Here is a 25,139-nt window from a genome sequence, read left to right on the forward strand (position 1 = left end):
GCACCAGGCACATTTTGGAGTTTCTTGAAGAACGTCTTGGCTTGCGTTGTAATCACGTGTTCCAGAGTGTCTGACTGAAGTTCACGATGTAACTGTTTGTTTCGGACGTACTAAGGAGCGTTGGTGATGATGCGCAGAACTGTGTTTTGGAATGATTGCAGACGTCTGATAATCGTTCGAGCCGCCCCTCCCCAGACTGGACAGGCGTAGGTGAATAAAGGACGGAGCAGTGATTTGTAGAGAAGTAATCCACATTCGAATTTGAGGGAAGATTTCCTGTTTAGTAGAGGATATAGTCTTGTTAGTCGTGCATAACTTAGATTTAATTTCTGATTTATATGGAATTTTCATGACAAGTGACGGTCAAGGAATACTCCCAGGTACTTCACGGCCTTGTGGTTAGGCGTCCATTGTTTGGCTGTTCCATTTAGGAAGATTGGTGGTGGGAGAGGTGGACGTCGAAGAGTAAATATCATCGTTTCACATTTTGGTACATTCAGTGAAATTCTCCAGTCATCTAACCACGTTGATATGGTTTGCAGAGAGGCTTGCAGGCGGCGAGTGACAGTTAAAATGTCATGGTGGGATGTGAAGACTGCAGTATCGTCTGCATACATTGCGATGTTGACGAATGGAGGCGATGGAATGTTATAGGTGTAAATGTTGAAGAGGGTTGGACCAAGAATAGGACCTTGTGGGACTCCGGCGTTAATGAGCCGAGGTGTTGAATACGTGGAATTGATACGTACGCTTAAGATACGCTGACTCAAGCAGCTGTCGATGATGCTGTATATATAATGTGGGATTCCGATTGTGTGCAATTTGTATAATAGGCCCTTATGCCAAACTTTATCAAATGACTTTGTAAAATCTAAGAATGCTGCAAGAGTGTGATGTTAGAACTCGAAACCTTGCGCAATGTGTTCCGTAATACGTAGTAGCTGATGAGTAGTCGAATGCCGTTGACGGAAGGCAAGCTGATGATGTAGAAGGAGAGATGTGTCCTCTAAAAATTATTTAGACTTTTGAGGATGATTTTCTCAATTAATTTGGATAACGTTGGTAATAAACTTATTGGTCGGTAACTCGTTGGTTGTGTCGAAGGTTTTCCAGGTTTGTGAATTGCAATTATTTCTGCATGTTTCCATGTGTCGGGAAAGTACCCAAAACGAAGAAGGGCATTGAATATAGTTGCAAGGAATGATAGTGCTTTTCGAGTGAAGTGCTTCAAGGCTATGTTAGGGATGAGATCATGTCCAGCAGCTTTCTTGACGGGCAGGTTCTTGATCAGATTTCGCATTTCTCCCGGTGAGGTAAATTTGATTCTTTCCGAAACTGTAGGGCAGAATGTTGGAATCGCTCCTATTTCACTGTTGTACTCGTGGTTGATGGATGGGTTTGGAGCGAAAGAAGCTTCAAAAACATCAACAAGTTTATCACATTTTTCAGAATCATTCAAATAATGGGTATCAGATGCTTTCAGAGGAGGAATAAGGCTTGGTTCATGCAGTATTAGTTTGGTTTCCTTCCAGAGTGTACAATCATCAGGCGATAGACAAGAGAGATGATGCTGGTACGAAGCATAACGGTGATTATCTAAAGTTGTGCGTACTAGTCTGATAAGCTGGTTTAAACTATGATGTTGCCAAGGTAGACGCTGAGCCTGCCACAGACGTAGCATTTTATGTTTAGCCTTGATGAGTCGTAAAATTCTGAGAGGGAATGTTGAGTGAAGAGGTGGCTGTTGCTGTCTCCTTTGGGATACAGTAGCTGCTTTGAGTGAAGTAGAGATTATGGTGGTGAAGTGGCGAATGGCATCGTCAAGATCTTCTCTAGTTTTTGGAGGCATATTTGGTTGAAGACAGGAGTCAAGCTGTTGGTGATAAATGTCCCAATTAATATAACCATGAGTAAATGTGCGTGGTTGTTGAACGAAAGTTTCAGGAGAAAATGATGTCATTACTGGACAGTGGTTCGAATCCATTTCAGCCACTGGTCTCATATAAAGTGGGAATGCGAAGTGTTTGATTAGGGCTATGTGAGAATATCCGGCTGTTTATTGACGTTGGATGGGTAATGAGTCGGTTCGTCTGGAGCGGCGACGTGGATGGCATGAAGTTCAGCTGTCTGCCATTAGGAGTTCTTAAACGACAGCCCCAAATCTCGTTCTTGCTGTTAAGATCTCCCATTTGTATGGTTGGTACCTGGTCTTGAAACAATAATCTTATATCTTCTACGTGGAGTTGAGCCGATGGGGGTTTATAGGCTGCTATGACTGCCAAACAGCTCAAGCTTCTATAGTGGTTACTGTGCTAGGAATATTGGATAATGTTTAAGTTTTTTCTTTATGGTGACTGCCACTCCACCAGAGGCAACAGGAGGTGGGCGATCAGTTCTGCAGACGGTAAACCCAGGTACTGTAAAACGTTCATGTTCAACTAGGTGAGTTTCAGAAATGCATGCTACATCTATATTATGGCGAGACATGAACTCCAAGAAGGAGGTACGTTTGACCTTCAAACCGTTAGCATTCCAGTTTAGAAATGTGAGATGGGAAAACAGAGGATTGGCACTAACAACTATTATTAAGGAGTTCTGAGAGTAATTTAATGATAAATGATTTAATTTGGGGGATGAAAGGAGTAAAAAAGGCTATAATCTGTTGGACAAGGCTAGAAGACGATGCAGGTTGAGAAGAATTTCGCGGTGGATTCTGAGGTGGATATACTGGGGTTTGCCATGCTGATGATTTAGGGGTTTGAAATAGCGGAGGAAAGTTCGTAGTATTATTAGCTGGTGGTGCGGGGCGATACTGTTGGGCTAGGTGCTGGTGAACATCGGTGTTGAAAGAGAAATACTTGCACGCCCGATCTTGTACTTCATATTTAGATAGTATGGGGAGCCTTTGTAATTTGCGGCATGTTCTTGGCCGCAGTTGACACACGTTGGAGGTACTTGTCTTAGTTTATAAAATCAAAATCAAAATCTCTTTATTTGCAAATGAGGTGTCTATCTCGGTGGCAAATGGTACACTAAAATACATTATTGTCAAGCACTAAATTTTAAATTAACAAGAGACGAAGAAAATTTTCCTAGAATACAATATTATACAATTTACGCTAATAATTTGTTCTATTAAACACATACATCATCCTTAATAAATTTATATTGTTTATAAAATTCTACTTATAATATCTTACAAACATAGTCAACTCATATACAGTATGTGAAATTACTTCTGATAATAATATACAACTGGTATAAGATTAAAATTAACATTGTATTTATTTACATATTTATATTTTACCCATTTTGGAACATAAGTAGCATAACGACCTGCTGCGTCTTAACCAGAGCCCCTTTTGCCACCACTTTTCAGAGTTCCTGAAGGGCCTTCACAGCTACCGTAGCGGTCCCAGGGCCCTCGAAGTCCCCACTGTACTTCACCCCTACAGGCAGTCCCCTACTTGGGCTGTCCAAACTCCATAGACCAGGGGATGGAATTAATTTAATCACACACATTTTTTATTTACAATATCCTGCACTGGTCGAATGCCCTCTAACATTTCATTTATTGCATGCTGAACAGTGATGATTATTAGCGCATTTGACGCAGCGTGGACTTAACTTGCAGAAGTTTCTAGTGTGACCGAACCTTTAACATTGGGTACACTGTGAGATATCTTGTGGTTTGCGACGAATTTCGACCGAAATAATGGCACGCTGAATGTGTGTTAAGTCAAAAATTCTTTTTGCATCATCCGTGTAGTCCAATTCAACGGCGCAGAGGGGCATGGCCAGCTTATCTTTGAAAAGAAGCCGATTAACTTTACGTACAGGTAAGTTAATCTCTTGTAACTCTGAGTGAAGTTCTGAGTCAGTAACAGAGTATGGGGCATTACGAATGATAACTTCAAGTTTTTTGGTTCGGGGTGTTGGAAGGTATGAAATTGAAGTTCTGATTCTTCTAGAAATGTGGTGACAGAACGATAATCGCTGATAGTGGTAGTATTTATTTTGAGAACTTTGCCGCGCTATTGTGTAGTGTAATCACTGCTGGTTGCAATATTCAAGTCTCCAATAATTTTCTGATAATTGTTTACTTCGTGGAGAAAGATTGGTGGCACGTTAACTTTAGGTGTTAATAGGGCAACATTGTCGCCTGGTGTATTATCATCTATGAGTTCAAGAGGAGCATACTTATTATGAACGGCTGTGAGATCTACCATGTACTTATTGTTTAATCTTGAAGCTGATACAGTTAACATTTTACTGGGAGTCTGAAAACTATCGTCTTGTTGTAACGGGGGATCGTGAGAAGCAAGAGCTTTGTGCGCACGTTTACTTGTTGTAAAATAGGTTGATCAAGAAGTTCTGGACTTACGTGATGTTGTTCCCGTCTTTGTAAATGCTGCTGCTGTGAAGTTGGTTGTTGGTGTAGATTTGAGGAAACATTCACTAAAGGCTGGTTTGTGTTGACTTGTTGACCGAGTTGAATTGGTTTTGTTGAATCTATGTCCGCTGACGGCGAATAATATGTTAATAAACTTTCATTTAATATAGTCCCCGTATCAGGGTTTATTCCATTAGCTATGTTGAGAGAAGTGTAAGTTCGTAGCGTGAAAGCACAGGAAGTTTAATTACACAAATACACTGAAGAACGAACACACAATCTATATATATATAAAATAACTTGTCCTGACTGACTGACTGACTGACTGATTCATCATCGCCGAGCCAAAACTACTGGACATAAAGAAATGAAATTTTGGGCATAGATTCATATTAAGATGTAGGTGCTCGCTAAGAGAGGATTTTTGGATATTCCGTCGCTAAGGGGTTGAAAAGGGGGGTGAAATTTTAAAATGAGTGTATCTATATCTCAAAACTTTAAAAGTTTACAGATATAAAAATTGGTATTTAGAATCTTCTTTAAAAATAAGGAAACACGTATTTTTTGTTTTCAGAAAATCCCAATAGGAGGGGTGAAAAAGGGTGAAAAAGTGGTTGAATGCCTTTAATCAGGATACCGGTACTTATATCTCAAAAAATGAAAAAATTACAGACCTGAAAATTGGTACTTTTGATCTCTTTTAAAAATAAAGAAACATGTAATTTTTGTTTTTGGAAAATCTAATTAATGGGAGGGTGAAAAAGAGGGTGAATTTTTATATCTCAAAACTTTTAAAGTTTACAGATGTAAAAATTGGTATTTAAAATCTTCATTAAAAATAAAGAAACACGTATTTTTTTGTTTTCAGAAAATCCCAATAGTTAGGATGAAAAGGGGTTAAAAAGGGGTTGAATGCCTTTAATGAGGATACTTATATCTAAGAAACTGTAATTATTACAGACCAGAAAATTGGTGTTTGGGATCTCCTTTAAAAACAAAGAAACACGTATTTTTTTTTTTGGAAAATCCAATTAATGGGGGGAGTGAAAAGGGGGTAAATTTTTAAAATGAGTGTATCTATATCTCACAACTTTTAAAGCTTATAGATGTAAAAATTGGTATTTAGAATCTCCTCTAAAAATAAAGAAACATATTTTTTGTTCTCGAAAAATCCCAATAGGAAGGGTGGAAAAGGGTGAAAAAGGGTTTGAATGCCTTCAATGAGGCTACTTATATTTCAGAACCTGAAGATATTACAGACCCGAAAATTGGTGCTTGAGATCTCTTTTAAAAATAAAGAAACCCCTCTTTTTGAAAATCCAATTAATGGGGGGTGAAAAGGGGGTGTATTTTAAAAATGAGTGTTTCTATATCTCACAACTTTTAAAGCTTATAGATGTAAAAATGGTATTTAGAATCTCCTTTAAAAATAAAGGAACACATATTTTTTGTTCTCGGAAAATCCCAATAGGAAGGGTGGAAAAGAGTTTAAAAGGGATTGAATACCTTCAATGAGGCTACTTACATTTCAGAACCTGAAGATATTACAGACCTGAAAATTGGCATTTTGGATCTATTTTAAAAATAAAGAAACAGGCAATTTTTCGTTTCTGGAAAATCCAAATAATGGGGGGTGAAAACGGGGGTGAATTTTTAAAATGAGTGCGTCTACATCTTAAAACTTTAAAAGTTTACAGATGTAAAAATTGGTATTTAGAATCTCCTTTAAGAATAAAGGAACACGTATTTTTTTGCTTTCTGTAAATCCCAATAGGAGGGGTGTAAAAGGGTGAATGATGGGTTGAATGCCGTTAATGAGGATACATATATCTCAGAAACTGAAGATATTTCAGAACTGAAAATTTGTATATGGGATCTTCTTTAACAATAAAGAATCACGTATTATTTTGTTTTTGGAAAATCCAATTAATGGCGGTTAAACAGGAGTGACAAATTAGGGTGAATTTTTTGAAAGACTCTATCTACAGAATATCTGAGAAACGTAAAATGTTACAGACGTAAAAAGTAGGTATTTGGAATCTCCTGTAAATGTAAAGAAACATAGGTGATTTGTTTTTGGAAACTCCAGTTAAGGGGAACAAAAAAGGGGTGAAATTTTCAAATGAGAATTTCTACAGTATATCTCAAAAAACTTAACATGTTACAGAAGTGAAAAATGGTATATTTCAATCTCCATTGAAAATAAAAAAGTGCATTTTGAGTTTTCGGAAATACCACTTTGGTGGAACGGGGGGGGGGTAAAGGTGACTGAAAATGGTGTTGAATTTGTTTTAATTAGGCTACTGATATCTCAAAAATGAATTTGTTACAGACGTGAAATTTGATATTTGGAATCTGCTTTAAAAGTAAAGAAACACGTATTCTCGGAAAATCCAATGAAGGGGGGGGGGGATGAAAATATTGAAAATTAATTGACTTAATTGTATGAGAATACATACATCTAATAAAAAATAAAGTTGTTACAGACGTGAAAATTGGTAATTGGTTTTCTTTTAAAAACAAAGAAAAACGCGTTTTGGAGGGAGGGGGGAACAATCCTGGGGAGGGACGCGGGAGTGAAAAGGAATTGAATTCCTACCATGAGGACACATAAATCAAAAACTGAAGACGTTAGAGTCGTGATAATTGTTATTTTGAAGATCCTGTACTATTAAAGTAACACGTATTTTTTGCCGGAAAATTCACTTAGGGGCGGGGAGGATTGTGAAAGGAAGACAAATAAGTGAATTAATTTTATGGGGATACTTATATCTCAAAACTGAAGGTAACAGACGTGAACATTGGTGTTTGGAATCCCCTTCAAACATAAAGAAACACGCCTTCTTTTAATTACTTTTTGGGGGGTGGGGGTTAAAAAACTTAACGGCGGTGGTGTGTAAAAGGAGGTGAGACCAAATTATTTTACTGTTCATAATGTACTTATAAGGATCCTCCGTTGCTCAGGCGGCAGCGCGCCGGCCTCTCACAGCTGGGTTCCGTGGTTCAAATCCCGGTCACTCCATGTGACATTCGTACTGGACAAAACGGAGACGGGACAGGTTTTTCTCCGGATACTAGGGGTTTCCCTGTCATCATTCATTCCAGCAACACTGCCCAATATTTAATTTCATTTGTCATTCATCGGTCATTGCCCCAGAGGAGTGCTTCGGCAGCCGGCACAATTCCTATTGTCGCCGCTAGATGGGGCTTTATTCATTCCATTCCTGACCCTGTCGAATGACTGGAAACAGGCTGTAGATTTTCGATGTACTTATTCTGATCATAAACTGATCGTTTTTAATCTTTCCTGGGTTCGTTTTCAACAGCCATCTTTTCCTTCGGAGAACGTTCTTAGATTAGAGTAGACTCTCCTGGCATGTAAATAAAAATTTAAACACATTTGAAATAAACGATAGGAATGATATTGACGGTGCAATTGTTCAACTCTATAATAAGGTCAATAATGCACGGAAGTATGTCATTCGTTTCGCCAGAAATCCCGCACACTTGCCTACGCGCGACAATGGTGCTGGTCACATTGTTAACAGTGACAGTCGCAGCAGATTTAATTTACCGCCAAGTAGCGGTCTTGCATCTTGCTGTGGGGTCCTGAACATCCAATAATAATAATAATAATAATAATAATAATAATAATAATAATAATAATAATAATAATAATAATAATAATAATGTTCTGGACCGTTGTCAAATTGTGCGGACCGCGCTGGAAACGGGTCCTGGCCTGGTAATGTCTACGAATACAGTCCGGCCGCGGGTTCAGTAACGCCAAGGCACCCAAGACGACACCACGCCGGATCTCCTTCAGAATTTGATCCATACTAAGAATGCTTATAGGAATAGATGACAAAGATTTAGGACCCAACTGACCGCGTGGAATACATCGACGTAGCCCGGGAAGTACGAAATCGATTGCTGGAAAGAGGGATTGAAAAATGTGAGGAACTTTGAAGTAATCTCTCAGAAAACGAGTCAGATCGCGAATTTCGGATGATTATATATAACACGTTAAGCATTCAATTATGAATTTCAGTATAATACCGTAGCGAAGCACGGGTATCTTGCTAGTACACTATAAACACAAGCGAGAGGTAAGTTCGGCTGAAGCTCGCTAGAAAATGCACGATAACACCTGTTTGTGTTGGTGTGATGTAAAGCAAACAACAACAAACCCTCTCTGTTTTGACAAGTGTTTCAATTGAAGGGTTTGTGGCCACTTAAAGTCCTCTAAATACACCATAACCAGTTCTGTAGAATGTTTCTCCACTCACTAGGGTCTTACCACACCTATTCATTTTGATGATGGCCCTTTTTGATGATTGGAGCTTAAAATGCCAAGAGCCTGGTGTTTCAAGCTTACATTTATTTGATTCCTTCTCATGAATAGTACCAGAGCTTTTTCCTGTGCAACGTTTCCTGTGTTTTCCCCAATTACTTCGATCTCTGGTTCTGTTTCTTCCCTTCCTGATTGCTGGGCCAATATATTATTGTTTGTATCCACATCGATTAATGTTTAGCTACCTTCATATTATACTGGTTGCTGTTCAGAAATACTAAAGAATCTGTCAATATTAAATTGGCACTTCATTGTCCACTTTTACTAACGACAACACTAAACATAGGGTTAAATAATATTGAAATAACACTCAGAAATGTGCTATACATTTAAATTAGAAAGGAGAAGGTATGTTATGAGCCTCCGTGGCTCAGGTGCAGAGCGCCGGTCTTTCACTGCTGGGTTCCATGGTTCAAATCCCGGTCACTCCATGTGAGATTTGTGCTGGACAAAGCGGAGGCGGGACAGGTTTTTCTCCGGGTACTACGGTTTTCCCTGTCATAATTCATTCTAGCAACACTCTCCAATATCATCTCATTTCATCTCTCATTCATTAATCATTGCCCCCAGAGGAGTGCGACAGGCTTCGTCAGCCGGCACAGTTCCTCTCCTCGCCGCTAGATGGGGTTTCATTCATTCCATTCCTGACCCGGTCGAATGAGTGGAAACAGGCTGTGGATTTTCGAGGTCTGTTATGGCACACACTTCAATTACAGCTACCGCATTAATCAGGAAAAAGGACCATTTTGGAACAAACAGGATGTCGGATAAGGGACTTGTTTTTTTTTTTGGAATAAACTCCGATCTTTATTATGCAACTAGCTGTTACACGCGGCTTCGCTCGCGAGGATTTCGTAGTTTGATAAAAGTAATCGTTTCTCGGTTCTGCACTAAGACATTATCTGAAAACCCCTAAAGTACAAAAAACCCACCGAAAGACTGAGTTTCATTTACCCTAGTATCTCTTTGTAAAGCACGTTTGTGGTATTAGTTTACGGGGCTAAGATGATCATGCGACATAGAGCTATAAACAGTCATCTCTCAAGCGAAAAAAAATGTGTTTCTTTATTTTAAAAGGAGATTCCAAATAACAATCTGAGTTTATAACATGATAAACTTTTTGGCTATACTCTAGATATACTCTTTGTTTAAAATGGAACCGCTTTCTAAATTCTTTTCACACCCTTAAGTGGAATTCCCGAAAACAAGAATTACGTGGTTTTTTTTTTTATTTGTAAAGGAGAGCCTAAATACAAATTTTCACGTCTCAAGTATCCTCGTAAAAGGAATTCAACTCCTTCTTCACTTGCTTTCACTACCCCCTCCCAATAACTGGGTTTTCGGAACAAAATACGTGTTCAATTTAAAAAAAAAAGATTGCAAATACCATTCTTCACGAGTGAAACATGTGAAGTTTTTGACATTTTAAAAATGTACTTACTTTTGCAATTCTTTTTCGCCCCGTTAAGTGGATCTTCCAAAAAAAATACCTGTTTCTTTATTTTAAAAGGAGATTCAAATTACTAATTTTTACGCCTGTAACATTTTCAGTTTTGGAGATTTAAATATGCCCATAAAAAGAATTCAACTCCCACTTCACTTTCTTTTAACCCTCTCCCCCTTGAATGTTGTTTGTCCCGTTTCTCTACGGGGTCAGATGAACCTGCCGTGGCGCGTTTTTATGACCGGATGCCCTTCCTGACGTAAATGTCATCAGATGAGTTAATGAGATGAAATAAATGACGTGATATATGATAGTAGGACGGGAGAGGGTGAAACGCGGTGGCGGCACATAGCCTACTCCTGTCTGCTCAAGGCTTAACGTCTCCTTCCGACGGACGAATCACCATCAACAGCATCACATGCCCTCACTCCATATGAACACTGCAGAGAGGTTTGGAATTTAATCCAGGCTTTTGGCACGCAATCTAGTGATTAGAAATTGTATAACACCACCTCCCTTACGCTGCCGGCCAACATTCTGATGGTGAACATTTTTTCGACCAACGGGACTCGACCACGTAACCACGCCTTAACGATCACGGCCATCAGATGTACTCATTTTAAAAATTCACCCCTTTTTTCACTTCCTTTCACTCACCTTTACTGGATTTTCCAAAATCACCAAAATCAAAGAGGTGTTTTTTTTATTTTTCAAGGAGATTCCGAATACCAATTTTCACGTCTTTAAACTGTTAAGTTTTTGAGATATCTCCGGATTACCAAAAACGTAAAATTAAGCTCCTTCCTCAGTTGTGCCGAAATTTGAAGGGATAAAGGACCCGGAAAGGTTTCAAATTGTGAAGATCGTATGCAGGAAGTGGACAGACATGGTGTGGGGAGCGATCATGATTGTGTGGTGGTACCTGGCCGTCTGAATGCTGCGGTGTAGGGCCTGATTTCTTACTGACATGCTGTACGAGAGAGCAATTGCACATCTCTGTGACGGAGTGAATTGCAAGGAGCGCCGACCTAAATCCACTAGAGAATGGTTAAATGCAATGACGATGGTTTTCTTGTTGCTATGCAGCAGTTCCTTCACGAACATGTGTTTCTTTTCACAAACGATATGTCGAGTTTCTGCACAGCATTAAAACGTGTTACCCTAATCTTTGTGCTGAGTGTATAAACAAAGGTCCTATCCTAAAAAAATCATTTGTTTATGTCCAGTAGTTTTGGCTCGGCGATGATGAGTCAGTCAGTCAGTCAGTCAGTCAGTCAGTCAGTCAGGACATATTACTTTATATAGAGAGATTACGCAGGAAAGGGTGCATTTTGGATTTTTCTTATTTTCGTGCAAGCTTTCAACAGGATAGCGCTGGTATTACTAAGTCAAAAATTATAAATTTTGGAGAAGGCCCCTTTTGGAACTATAGGACTCAAGTATACCATGCAGAATTCTTGATCTTCTCGTGTACCACTGCACGGGCAACTGTGAAGGAGGATGTGACCGATGCCGCGAAGAAGTGCTTGAAAAAAGAAGTAAGTAGGGTACAGGGGACAAAGGATTCTCTTTGTGTTCCTGTATGTATGTGTGAAGGAATTGGCAGTTACCGTACTTGGTATGTTTGTATGATGTATTTGCACACTCCTGCAGTATACCGCTTTATACTTTAGTGTAGGGGCTTTGTGGTTCGACCGCTCGATTACACGCACTCGGCGCACCGCAGTGAGAGAACACATCGACCGATTTAAAAGATTCTGCCCTCATTTCGTTTGTAAACGGACGGGATAACAAATATAAGTGGTATTATAACGAATACAAGTTCAGTTTCTGAGTAAGTGATTGAATACTTCCAAGTTTTATTTTTGGAAAATCGTCTATTTGACCGCCTAAACATGCATTTCGAGTCCTCGTGTGGGATACAATAGAAACCTTCCTCTGAGCCCGAAGTACCACAACGGTTGCCCTCCTACTCTTATGGACAAAGTTATGCTGGCACCATCTCAAATGCTAAAAGCATTCAAGCTGTTTAGGTCTTTTCAATCGGGATATTCGCCCCGATGTACACTCCCTGGCACTGTTTCTTCCCTGTTGATACTGAAAGAAGTGATTTATACTGATTTCCTGTTGGCTTCGATTCAGTGTCGCTAACCATACAGTTTAGAGACCGTACTGGTTAATCTTGCACGTTGGCACTAAGCAGTCGTGGTTTATTTCATGATTTGCGGGAATTACGTGTTGCCACTGCCGTATTGTTAAAATCAGTCGTGTTAAATTTGCGGGTATAATTAAATCACATTTTCTTTTTCTGTAGGATTGTACATCTGTTTCGGTAAGTAGAATTGTGGCATGTTCGAACAATAATGTAGTTGTGAGATGACGAACGCAGCATTTTATAAACTACGATCTTATTTCATGCAATAGTTATAGAATTCGATTAGGATGTCTAAGAAGCAAGAAATCCTCCGAAAAGGAAAGCAACATTACGTCCTCTACAAAAACCAGTTCACTTCAAATGGAAGGAAATTTCGCTATCAATGTAACTTAACTTAACCTTGTCTTGTTACGTTTTACAGACGTAGCGTTTGTTTATTCTTATTGATCTACGGCTTATGTAGATGTAATATATTTGCTTGTGTGTATTACAGCATGGTTTTTCTTCACCCCGACAAATAATAGCAAATTTCATCAAGGGAGCTTAATTATTTACACGAGGCACACACCGAAGAATACGGGTATAGTAATGCGGATATCAAAATAAAGGCAGAAATATAGAAGGTTATATTGATTGAGGGTGAGAGAGCGTGTATTTCCTTCATTTCTCATTGAGCTTAAAACCGACTTAATTATGAATATCTTGATTGAGTATTTACTTGGGAATTTCCATTATTGATACAGACATCGAGGTTAGTTTGTTGATGGTTATGTCACGCAACTAATCATGTTGGCGGCAGTGCAGGGAGCTCGTCCGTTGGTTGAAGCCTGCCACTGTATGTAGGACAAGACAGTGACGGTGCACTAGGGGGAGCATGTGCGTCTTTCTCAAAGTGATGTGCGTCTTCAGAGGTGACGAGCGCAGTGGCCTTTGACGTTTTCTTAATTTGCTTCATATTGACTTGCGGCTCATTGAATTAAGAACCATAGTTATGTCGCCAGGTAACATACTTCACCCCTAAATATAACATCGCTTGTAATGTTGACAACACTTCTTAGACATTAAGCAACTTGCTCAATTGTGGCGATATTTGAAGAGGTAAGGGCCTGGGAAGGTTTCAAATTGTGAGTCTTGGATAGCTCTATCGAACTAATAAACACTTCCGGCCTAAAGTCTCTTGTTTCTTTACTCACAGATCCTAGCCATATTAACTAATGTGTTCCTATCCTCAGACGTTTCCTGATTTTTGAAATGTCCACACCGAATGTAGTTGTGACTTGCGTTAGCGCTCGTAGTGGCAAACAGATAATCTAATCGACCGGATAACGCTGATTAAGAAAAGGATTGTAGAAATAAAGAATATTTTCTTAACCTTTATTATATTTTATGTACCTAAAATTCATAGTTCAAACCCCTAGCATGAGTTGCTGCAACTGTGGATTTTTATTTATTGACGCGAGTTCCCCATTACAGTGATCATCGGCCTCTTCCAAATAAAACAGGACAGTTCCCGCTGCGGCTGGTGGCGGTAGAATAAAATCCACGGTACCCCCTACCGGTCTTAAGAGGTTCTCAATTTGCTAGCGTGGGTTGGCGACCACGGGGGCCTCAGCTGAGTCCTGCTATTGTTTCCACCTACATCTTGCAGGCTATCTCATCTCCCTCTTGTCCTCTTCTGAATCCGACTGCATTAGGTTTGCGAGACTGTTCGTGACCTTTGTCTTTCTTTGGCCGATACCTTCCTTTTTCGAAGTTTTGGACACCTTCCATTTTTCCTTATGATTAGTGTTTACTTTTATTTATTTATAATATGTCAGAAGGAGGGTACAAAATAATGTCAATAGAAAATTAAAAAAAATAAGTTGTGCACCAGAAATTAGCAACCACGACTGCGTTTCTTGTCGCCTCAAGCAGCTCATTCTCAGCACATGTGGCAGGACAGAACTTGACAAAACAGAATCCCCAATTGTTCACCCGAGTGCACCTCAAGTAGTCCAGTACTCCATGCGTCCAGCTGGTAATTCTTCACGAGGTGTTTTCCATTGTCCAACATGCTTAATATTAATGCAGGATGGTTGCCCATTCGTAGGGCCTACTTGCCCTTAAAACAATAATCACCATCACCACCACCCGTTTTTTTAAAATATGTCATACATCAAGAAGTTTACGAAAGCCTTTCGGAGTTTCACTGTTTCAAAATATGTACAGAAAATATACAACTAAGGGTTAAATGCTCCCCCGCCTTCTACTTGCTGTGTTAGTCATAGTCTTGTTATCTGTAAACGCCGACGGTGTGACGTTTCTTGACTTCGCATCTTGCATGGATCCAGCTCGCACTTCTATTATTCTTTCTCGTACCATCTATAAATAAGAGTTTTCTCTGTATGTCTACAATAACACGGAAATGCAATTTTTATTTTCCCGTCATCCTTGTCTGCCTGTTCGCGTATTACGAGAAAAGGGCTGAAGAGAATTTAATGAAAGTGGCTGAATGAGGCACTATGATCTAGGCTGTAAATAATTTTATTCACGCTGAATAAAATGGGAGTTTATAGGAAGGTCTCAGATATCAATGTTATTATTGGCCCTATCTGTCCGACTCGTTGGCTGAATGATCAGCATACTGGTCTTCGGTTCAGAGGGTCGCGGGTTCTATTCCCGGCCGGGTCGGGGATTTTAACCTTCATTGGTTAATTCCAATGGCCCGGCGCTGGGTGTTTGCGCTGTCCACAACATCCCTGCAACTCACACACCACACATAACACTATCCTCCACCACAATAACACGCAGTTACCTCACATGGCAGATGCCGTCCAGCCTCATCGGTGGGTCTGCCTTACAAGGGCTGCACTCGGCTAGAAATAGCCACACGAAATTATTATTATTATTATTATTATTATTATTATTATTATTATTATTATTATTATTATTATTATTGGCCCTTTCAATAAGCACTATATAAATAAAGTTATAGAGAATTACATTTCCCATCATTTATGTTTTATACATTTTTACCGTAACGGCTATAACAGAAATATGCGTGAAATTCGATTTTTGTTGTTAAGTCCATATCAACGCCGAGCATCGCTTAAATGGAAATATTTTTAATTCGTGTTAATTTGCGAAGGTTTTTGTCATGATTGTCTTACGGTCTAAAATCGCGTCGTCATCGGTTCATATCGACAAGGAAAATTGTGAAGATGATTTTAAAATACGAGAAAAAACCGCAGAGGAAGGATCGCTTGAAGAACAAGATAAGGGAGAGTCATGAGGGAAAGAAGGACTGCCTTTACATTGGGTGCCCTAACGGTCCGAACAAACTGAAATATGCGTGAAGGCCTACAATATCGAAACTTCAAAGAAACCTGATCAATAATAACATTTTACATTGACCATTGTTGTCCTTTCTACTTCCACTCATCTCCGATAGATGGGACGAGGCTGACTGAATATTGACGGAAAGCAGCTAGAGGTTGTTCTATCAATGTATCAATCACTACTGATCTCCATTTAGGGCAGTCGCCCAGATGGCAGATTCTCTACCTATTGTTTTCCTAGCCTTTTCTTTTTCAGTCAACAATGGGCACTAACACTAGTTAAGCTAAAGGCTGAATTTACGTTGTATTGTCCCTTAAACTACGAGTACCACAACCACCACCTGACCCTCAAAGAAAATATCCCAAGGTGTCCCTGAGTGGTTACGAAGTCCTTGGTAATTTACTGGCTTTATTATCTCGAGATGTCAGTTTCTAGCGAAGTGGCTCATGCGTTAGGCGCTCGTTGCCTTGTGCTGGAGGTTGTGTGATGGAATCTCAACGCTGTCAGTCGACATTTGACAGTCTTATCGACGCGCTGGAGAATCCCTTTTCAGGTCAAAATTCAGCATTCTCACGGATCGTAAGAACGATACCAGTACAAGGAGTTTTAAAAATAAACACCGGTAAAAATGTTGATATAGAAATATTAGCAACTCACATGCACCTGGGCGCAGGTAGCCAGCAAGGCCAGCAGGCACACACTCGCTCGGCCCACCGCCATGACAACACTAGGTATTATCTGCGGCCACCATGTGTGCTATCTCTGTTGAGCTGATAAAGCAATCAGTGTGACGTCATTAGCCAGGGATCAGATGTCTGTCTTTCCTTATCCTTCATCCACCTTTATGAGCTCTAATCCGTGCGCAAGTGGGACTGGTGCATTTACAAAGAATGGTAGCTTATTTCTGTATCGGTCGTGTCCACAGCAACACGGAAATGCACTTTTTAATTTCCCGTCATTTCTTTACATGTATGTATGTATGTATGTATGCATGTATGCAACAAAAGTCGGGGAATGAGGCACTAAATAATTTCATTCACGCAGTTTAGGTGAAGGCCTGACATTTAATTCTCAAGTATTAGTGGTCCTATCGATAAATACGTAACTAAAGTGATTTAGAATTACATTTCCGATCATTTGCCTTATACATCTTTACCGTTCCGGCTATGAAACAGACATATTCAAGAATTTTGATTATTGTAGCTAAGTCACTATCAGCGTCGAACCACGAGAAAATGGAACATAATTTAATAAAAATCGGTATGTAAAGTCAAGGAATCCACGAGGTGATACTCCCACGTGGCGCGTCCCAGGTGGCGGATAGGGGGGTCCTAACCGGCTTGCCGGCGGACTTGAGGGAAATAAAATACCTCTCGCGGACCAAACACACTACCCCCTGCGGGTGGGGGACGCACATGTAGAATACACCCGCGGTATCCCCTGCCTGTTGTAAGAGGCGACTAAAAGGGGCGACCAAGGGCTGACTGAATTAGAACCATGAAACTAATTTTGAATCGTACCATCACGCGGGGAACATCATAGGTTGCCTGTACTTGCGAGTAGTACCACTAAATTCGGTACGAAATAGGTTTGTGATTAGTAGCAGTAAAAGCCTGGCCTGGTGGATTCCAGTACCCGTGCGTCGTACCCATGTGTGCAACACCGCGGGTCTGGGCGTAGCCTGTGAGTTGTACCACTATATGAGCAGCACCGTGGGTCTGTGTTGCCTGTGTTTAGTACCCACTATGTGAGGAACACCACGGGAATACCGGCGCCCATGTTTAGTACACCTAGGTGGGGAACCTTCTCGGTTTGCGTTGACTTTGAGTTGGGCCATTGTGTGAGACACACCATAGGTCTGCGTTACTTGTACGTATTGCAATACTTGTGAGTAGTACCATCTTTTGTGGAACACCGTGAGTCTTCGCTACTTCTGATTAATACCCCAACATGACACATACCATGGTTCTATTTTACTCGCGACATGTACCATTCTGTGGGGCCTTAGACGTGGATTTTGCACCCCCTTTAGACACCAAGCATCATTGTGCTTTATAAGTGGTTCCTTGGTCGGTAATAATGTTATTTTCGATCTGTATTGCCCCCAATTTTCCCGAGCTAAGCCCAGCCATCGAGCGAGAGATCCCAAGGTGGACCGTTCGATCGTTGGCTATCACTTTCTAGAGGCATTTAAGGGATGTTAGGGATTGATGACCAAGCAGGATAAAAAGAAATGTTAAAACAACACTCTGACATTTATTCACATAAGCAAACAAACAAATGAAATACTCTTGCTGATGTGTTTACAAAAATAGAACTTTCATAATATTGCATTTCTTCCTCGATTTAGAGTGACACGTGTTCTTAATCTCCAGCCTTACTGTGCTGTAATGAAACCAAGGAAAAATTAGGCCTCTCGCCTTTTCAAATCAAAATATTTGACTGAAAGAATTAAATAAATTAACATAGAACTTGAAAAAGAAAATGATTAACAGCTGTCTTGCGAACGAGGGTTTTACAATAAATGTGTTCAAAGCTTTACCAATTCAAAGTAGTCTCAACACGTGGTTTTAAGAGGTACTCAACTGAATTTGTCATTTACAGTATTTAATAATAGTCAATGACACCAACATGAACTTCAGTAGAAAATGAAAATTGATTTCAAAATTCTCAAAATTAATTAATTATTATTCTGATTATTATTATTATTATTATTATTATTATTATTATTAATTTCTCATCATTTAATTAGCCCCTGTTTCATTGTCACACGATCGTGTTCTTATTAATTTTCCACCGCATTATTTACCTAATGATCGTCATTAGCATTTCAGAATAATTATTTTGAATTAATTATCAATGACTTATTTTCACCATAACTCCAATTAATCATGCGGCTAACAAATTTCTACCTCTGATCTTTGTATTTCATTTCTATTCAAATTAATCTTAAAATATTTCAAATTTTAGAAATTTGCATTACCAACGTGTGAGCTAGTTAAATAAATTTTATTTACAAATCGAGTGCCTTCATAAAGTAACGAGATGATCTTTCCTTTTAAATCTCGCTAATTAAGAAAATAAATTCTTCCTAGTCTTCCTCGACTTAACTTAATCAAACTTTCCCTTAAGGGCATGAAAATTATTTCTTAAGGCAACACACAACGATGAGTGTAATCTGCGTCACAGCGAGTGCGTGACCAGATCAAAATTAAATGAAACCAACATGACACAAAAGAAATATACATATTTACATACACACACACACATTCACACTAGGGAAACACGTTTTTATGTACATTATTTACATCGAATCCTGTTTTGGCAAGTTTATTTATGATTTTTATTGGTGGTCGGGACGCGTAATGTCTAGCAGAAATAATCCGTGTACTGAAATTATCCTTCATTAATGGAGGCTAGTGATCGAAGTCATGGGTATCACTTGGTAGAAACACATTTCACATATCAATGTAAGTTCATCTAACTCATGAAATTATAATGGAAGATTCTAGTAAAATCCATAAGCACTACCATCATTTGGGCTACAGGTTGAAATTACCGCAAGCGTGAGCCTTACTTGTATTACTTTTATTTCCTACCTGTGAAATACACTCGCAACACGTGCTCCAATAATTATAATCTATCTTGCGCTCCCAATACACAAGAATAAGTCAAATATCATCATTAAATCATCAACTGCACAATTATACAACAAGTATCCCTCAGGATTGGTCATATTCCAGACCCTTCATGAACAGAGCACATTCAATCTCACATGTAAGGACTCTACAGTAGTTTTATGGCTCACGAGCGTTTACTTCTGTTTTACCCGATCTTTAGTTAATATTATTATTATTTAAGTGATTATTACATCTACTGATTCTCCTGGAATATCGTAAAATTAGATGACTTCATCATAAATGCAACAAGTGATCTTGAAAGACACTAGGTTCGATCCTATTCACTCAAAATGTACACGCAAATTTCCATCCAGTAATTTTCAACATTACAAGGAAAGTAGATTTATCGTGTGGTCAGTGATTATTAAATATCAAGCTCCTTAAGCATGGGAAATCATTCAAAGACAACCTACATGTCTACTCTAATAGATTCCAAAATTTCATTCACACGTACCTAGTCTACCACGACACCTTAAGAAGTGGAAAAATGAAATATTTCTAACTACAACAAACTAATAGATCTACGACTTAAGAAGAAAGACCTCTAGTTGTACAAAAGGTAAGACAGATAAATTAAATTAAAAAGGTACTCAAGTTTTTGATGTAGTTCGATTCCCGTCGACAGTCAGTTATTCCAGCATACTCCTCCGGTCAGTCTCCTTCCAATTACCAGATACGCCTCACATTTTACAGCTCCATGGAGGCTCTGCAACAGGTGTCCCTCGATGAAATGATGTTGTCGGTGGTTGCGGAATTATCCATCTTGAGATGTTCAATTCTAAGACGACTTCCGTAGAATGCCGGTCACAAGCTGTAACTGAGATGACAAAATTAAGTATTTTGCACAAGCACACGCCGAATATAAATAGCTCGTCTACACTGTCACACTTAACTTGGCTCCTAGGCGTCTTTATTCCATAGAATTCACTAATTATCAGACTAAATTCTGGCAGAACGGGCGTCGACTTGGATTGAAATTACTTCTCCACGTGGTCTGAGAACGACGAAGGATATTCAGAGTAAGAGCTTCAGAACTTCAGAGTAAGAGTTTCAAGAACATTAAGAGCATTAAGAGAGCGATTTACTCGAAACAAGGCCTTTTATCTAATTAGCCTGGGAGGTGTGATCTTCAGCGAGAACGGTAATTGGCTGATGGTCTCGTTTAATTGGCTCAGACTATTCCAGAAACAAGCTGGGTTGCGCGCGTGCGAAGGCAGTCACGTGGTTTGCTCTGACCTTGACACAGTCTTGCCGGTGTGTCACCCCTCTGAACAAAAAAAAAAAAACCTCGTTCTCAGCTCGCCACAACTCCCCAAATGATATGCTGCAGTTACAAGCAGACAATAAAATTTTCACTTTCCACTTGTTAAAATATTCGTAATATCGCCAATTTTAACGGGGACAGTATTGAGTCCGATCCACTGGTTTTTGTTTGTTTGTTTTGTGTTTTGTTGAGTTCCTGTCCATCCATTCCTTCTTCATGCCATATTTTATTTTTATTTTGGTCAGTGGATGCCTTTGCAATTTTTGTTCTTTCATTTCGTACCATTAGGGGCCAATGACCTTTGATTTTAGGCCCCTTAAAACGACAAGCATCATCATCATCAAAGTCAAGGAATAAGACACTACAGTCCACGCTATAAATAATTTTATTCACACTCGATAAAAAAATGGTATTTTAGGGGAAGGCACCTAAAATTTAATTTTTTAATACGTATATTATCAATCAATCAATCAATCAATCAATCAATCAATCAATCAATACTAATCTGTATGAAGGGGAGTCGCCCAGGTGGCAGATTCTCTATGTGTTGTTTTCCTAGCCTTTTCTTAAATGATTGTAAAGAAATTGGAAATTTATTGTACACTTCCATGGTAAGTTATTCTAATCCCTGACTCTCCTTCCTATAAACGAATATTTGCCCCGATTCGTCCTCTTGAATTCTAAGTTTATCTTCACATTGTGACTTTCCTACTTTTAAAGACACCACTCAAACTTATTCGTCTACTAATGTCATTCCACGCCATTTCCCCATTGACAGCTCGAAACATACCACTTAGTCGAGCAGCTCGTCTCCTTTCTCCCAAGTCTTCCCAGCCCAAACTTTGAAACATTTTTGTCGGAAATCATACAGAAAAAATCGAGCTGCTTTTCTTTGGATTTTTTCCTTTTCTCGTATCAAGTAGTCCTAGTGAGGGTCCCATACACTGAAAGCATACTCTAGTTGGGGTCTTACCAGAGACTATCATGCCCTCTCGTTTACTTCGTTACTACAACCCCTAAATACATGGTAGTAGCTGGATCCTGCTCACAACTATTTTCTGCCACGTTTGAAATCATTCGAGCTTTATACGCGAGTTTTTACTAAGAGAATCTTCATCCACTATTAATAGTACACTTTTGTCATTATGTTGGAGAAGGTTAGCCTACCCTTCCAGATATATTTTTAATAAGCCGAGAACTATGTTGTTACAAGTCCCATTTATATCATTTTACTTTAGAAACGATTTAATTTTTGGACAGTCAGTTTTTATCTTATTTATTATCATAGGCTCACCTTGTGACTTTAATACGTTCCTATGTGTATTGAATTTTCACGACCACATTGTCATCGAAACAGGCTTTCCACCTATTAGGTCGTGTTACGCACATTTAATACGTGTAGAAGAGATGTTAAGAGGTTGTGGGTTCGGATCCCATTGCTGTCCGGTTGGCCATTTTTGTTCTGTACTAACATCTCGTCTACACGTACTAAATGTACGTAACACGACCTAATAGGTTGAAAGTCTGTTTCGATGACAATGTGGTCGCCAAAATTCAATATTCATTGACTTGGCCCACAAGGGGCGACTTGAGCGTACTCTACGGCGTGATGGCAGTAGTGACAACAGAACTGTAGGCCACCACAGCTCAACTGGTAAAGCAACCGACGCGAAATCGGGAGGTTGTGCGTTCGGATCCCATGGGTGTCCGGTTGGCTATTTTTTTCGGTACTTAACATCCAAGCATTGGAAATGAATAGGCGACGGGGAGGTGATGGTCATAATGTTAGTTATATTCATTTTAACAAATAATTACGAAATGGCTTATCGGCGTAGGGCTTTTAGTACCGAAAGTGTCCGAGGACAAGTTCGGATCGCCAGGTGCAGGTCTGTCTGTTTGACGCTCGTAGGCAACCTGCGCGTAAAGATGAGGATGAAATGATGATGAAGACGGCACATACACTCAGCCTCCGTGCCAGAGAAATTAACCAATGGTGGTTAAATTCCGACCCTGCCTGGAATCGAACCCGGGACACCTACGACCAAAGGCCAACACTCTGACCATTTAGCCACGGAGCAGGACAACAAATAATTGTAATACACTATTATCCTTAGTTTCTGACATCATGGAAACAGTTCCACACCTCTTCCTCTTCGTGAAGTGACTTGATGTCTTTATCTTTTTTGCATGAACTTTACATCTTGCAGTGCTAATTACTTTCGGTTGTGGTAAACGTCTTAGTGTGCAATAATATGTTAATTTCCTTAAAATCACCATCTCAGAATGAGCATTATATTTCACTGAACTACTCACTTTTTTCATATGCTTTAATTTTGAGTACGGCACTTTGTTTACATTTGATTTAAGAGCAACTGATTTACAATCAAAAGCATGTTTTGGCACCATTTTGCTAACTTTTAATTCCTTATTGACCTACAGTTGAAACCTGAACACAGGCACATTAATATATTTCTTGGTATTTCTGATCCATACTGTTTATGTTATGGTTGTCGCTTTACAAAAAAGTAATTAAGGCAATTGATATATTGTGTGTGACGTTACGTTGGTACTGTGAAAAAAAAGTGCCGGGAGTGTCCAAGGACAAGTTGGGCTCGCCAGATGCAGGTCTTTTGATTTGACACCCATAGGTGACCTGCGCGTCGTGATCAGGATGAAATGATGATGAAGACGACACATACACCCAGCCCCCGGACCAGCGGAATTAACCAATTATGGTTAAAATTCCCGACCCTGCCGGGAATCGAACCCGGGACCCCTGTGGCCAAAGGCCAGCACGCTAACCATTTAGCCATGGAGCCGGACATTGGTACTGTGATTCTTGGACATGGAACAGTGTGGTCTGGAAATTAATGGGAAATATGAACATAGAACAAAACGGTTCTGTTTATGATGAGTACCCTCCCTCCCTGCCATTCACAACATAGCTCTGGACATGGAAAATTTGCTGAGCTTCATAATTAATATTTTATTAAAAATTAACTTATAACAACATTGTTCTAGACCATCGAACTAGTTTTGAGAAAAATTGTCCTAGACGCGGTACGTGGCAAAACAAATGAGAATGCAATGATTGTTCATTTGCTGTCCTATATCCCTAACATCGAAGTATTTGTTTATTGCGTGTTAATATGTAATAATTTGACGTATTCTTAATTCAGTCCTGTGTTGATTTCTGAAAACATGTTTCTCACAACATTGGAGAAGATGCTAATGCTGGAACATTATTTCTCGTTTCACGTTGCTCACGAGCAGTTTCTTCAATCACATCCAATTAGGGAATTTTCAAATCCACTGGGTCATTTTTCTTGTCTTCTATCAAAGTCGTACTTGATATAGATGCACCTTCAAAGTTGTTTTTCATAATTTTCTTTTCTCGTTTCAACTCTTTCTTTTGCACGTTCTTGCCGAACCCTAATCATATCTTTCGTTTCCATTATTAAATTAGTTATGCTACACAACAGACCACGATGTATTCACAACGACAGCTGAGCGCGCCAGTCAACACAGCGCCATCTTTATGCGTGTGACGTCACCTATTTAGCACAATGTTGCGTTATTTTGAAGCGCTATTTCATGAAACGTTCGCTTCAGATTTTCAATTCTCCTTTGCTACAGGCAGCCTCCTCTTTTATTTTCAATTAAGCCATTAAATATAATCGTAAGTTAAACACTCTGGCTGATATTCGCCTTCTACTCAAACACTAAAAACGTATTGGAATTATTTTTTCTTTCCGTGTACCCATTGTCGAGGATCGTAAGTCTACATTCAAAGTTATAATTTCCGGTACAATGTGCATTGACAAAGTATAGTTTTTCCGTAAGGATTCACTGAACTGGATTATGATTGGTTGATTGATTGTAATTTACTACATTCGCATTTTCAACACGAGAGAGGTGTGTAACTGTGGGAAGCGACTACAGCAACCTTTCGAAAACCCATAATACAGAGAAGTGATTTGGTTATAGGGAGGTACATTCAGGGAAATAGGGTGGCCTAGGGAGCGGTGATAAGGAAAAAGGGAACTGGAAATCAAGTAGGGATGACATAAAACTGTTAGTGCTCAACTGTATAAGTGTTGTAAACAAAGTAATAGAATTAAGTAATTTAATAGATATATACTTACCAGATATTGTAAGAGGGGTTGAATCATGGCTGAGAAATGATATAATGCATGCAGAAATTTTCTCACAGAACTGGAGTGTGTATCGTACAGATAGGATAGCAATTTTAGGAGAGGGAGTATTCATTCTGGTGAAAGAAGAATTTGTAAGCTACTAAAAAGTTACATGACAAACACGAAATTCTAGGGGTAAGGCTCATCTCAAAACATAATAGGCAACTTGATGTCTTTGGACTGTACAGACCGGGAACGTATAGCCCAGACGCTGATTCAGAATTATCTGATAAGATAATCAGCTATGTTGGAAATGATATGATTTACGAAATGTCAATTATGACGGAAATGCAAACGACAGGAATCATGACCAACAAATGGCAAATAAGTTAATA

At 39.3% G+C, this 25,139-nt stretch overlaps 2 protein-coding genes across 2 annotated transcripts in view; one reads left to right on the forward strand and one right to left on the reverse strand.

Moving 5' to 3' along the window:
• Positions 1–16,433, reverse strand: part of LOC136858782 (uncharacterized) — a 104,341-nt gene extending 87,908 nt beyond the window's left edge. Inside the window, exon 1 of the mRNA XM_068225697.1 lies at positions 16,322–16,433. Within this exon, the coding sequence (XP_068081798.1) occupies positions 16,322–16,384 (63 nt within the window). The 5' untranslated portion in view covers positions 16,385–16,433. The remainder of the gene's footprint in view (positions 1–16,321) is intronic.
• Positions 1–25,139, forward strand: part of LOC136858780 (peroxidase) — a 316,626-nt gene that overhangs the window by 68,538 nt on the left and 222,949 nt on the right. The gene's annotated exons all lie outside the window — the stretch shown is intronic.

The sequence above is a fragment of the Anabrus simplex genome, chromosome 1, assembly GCF_040414725.1.
Source record: "Anabrus simplex isolate iqAnaSimp1 chromosome 1, ASM4041472v1, whole genome shotgun sequence".
Lineage (NCBI taxonomy): Eukaryota > Metazoa > Arthropoda > Insecta > Orthoptera > Tettigoniidae > Anabrus > Anabrus simplex.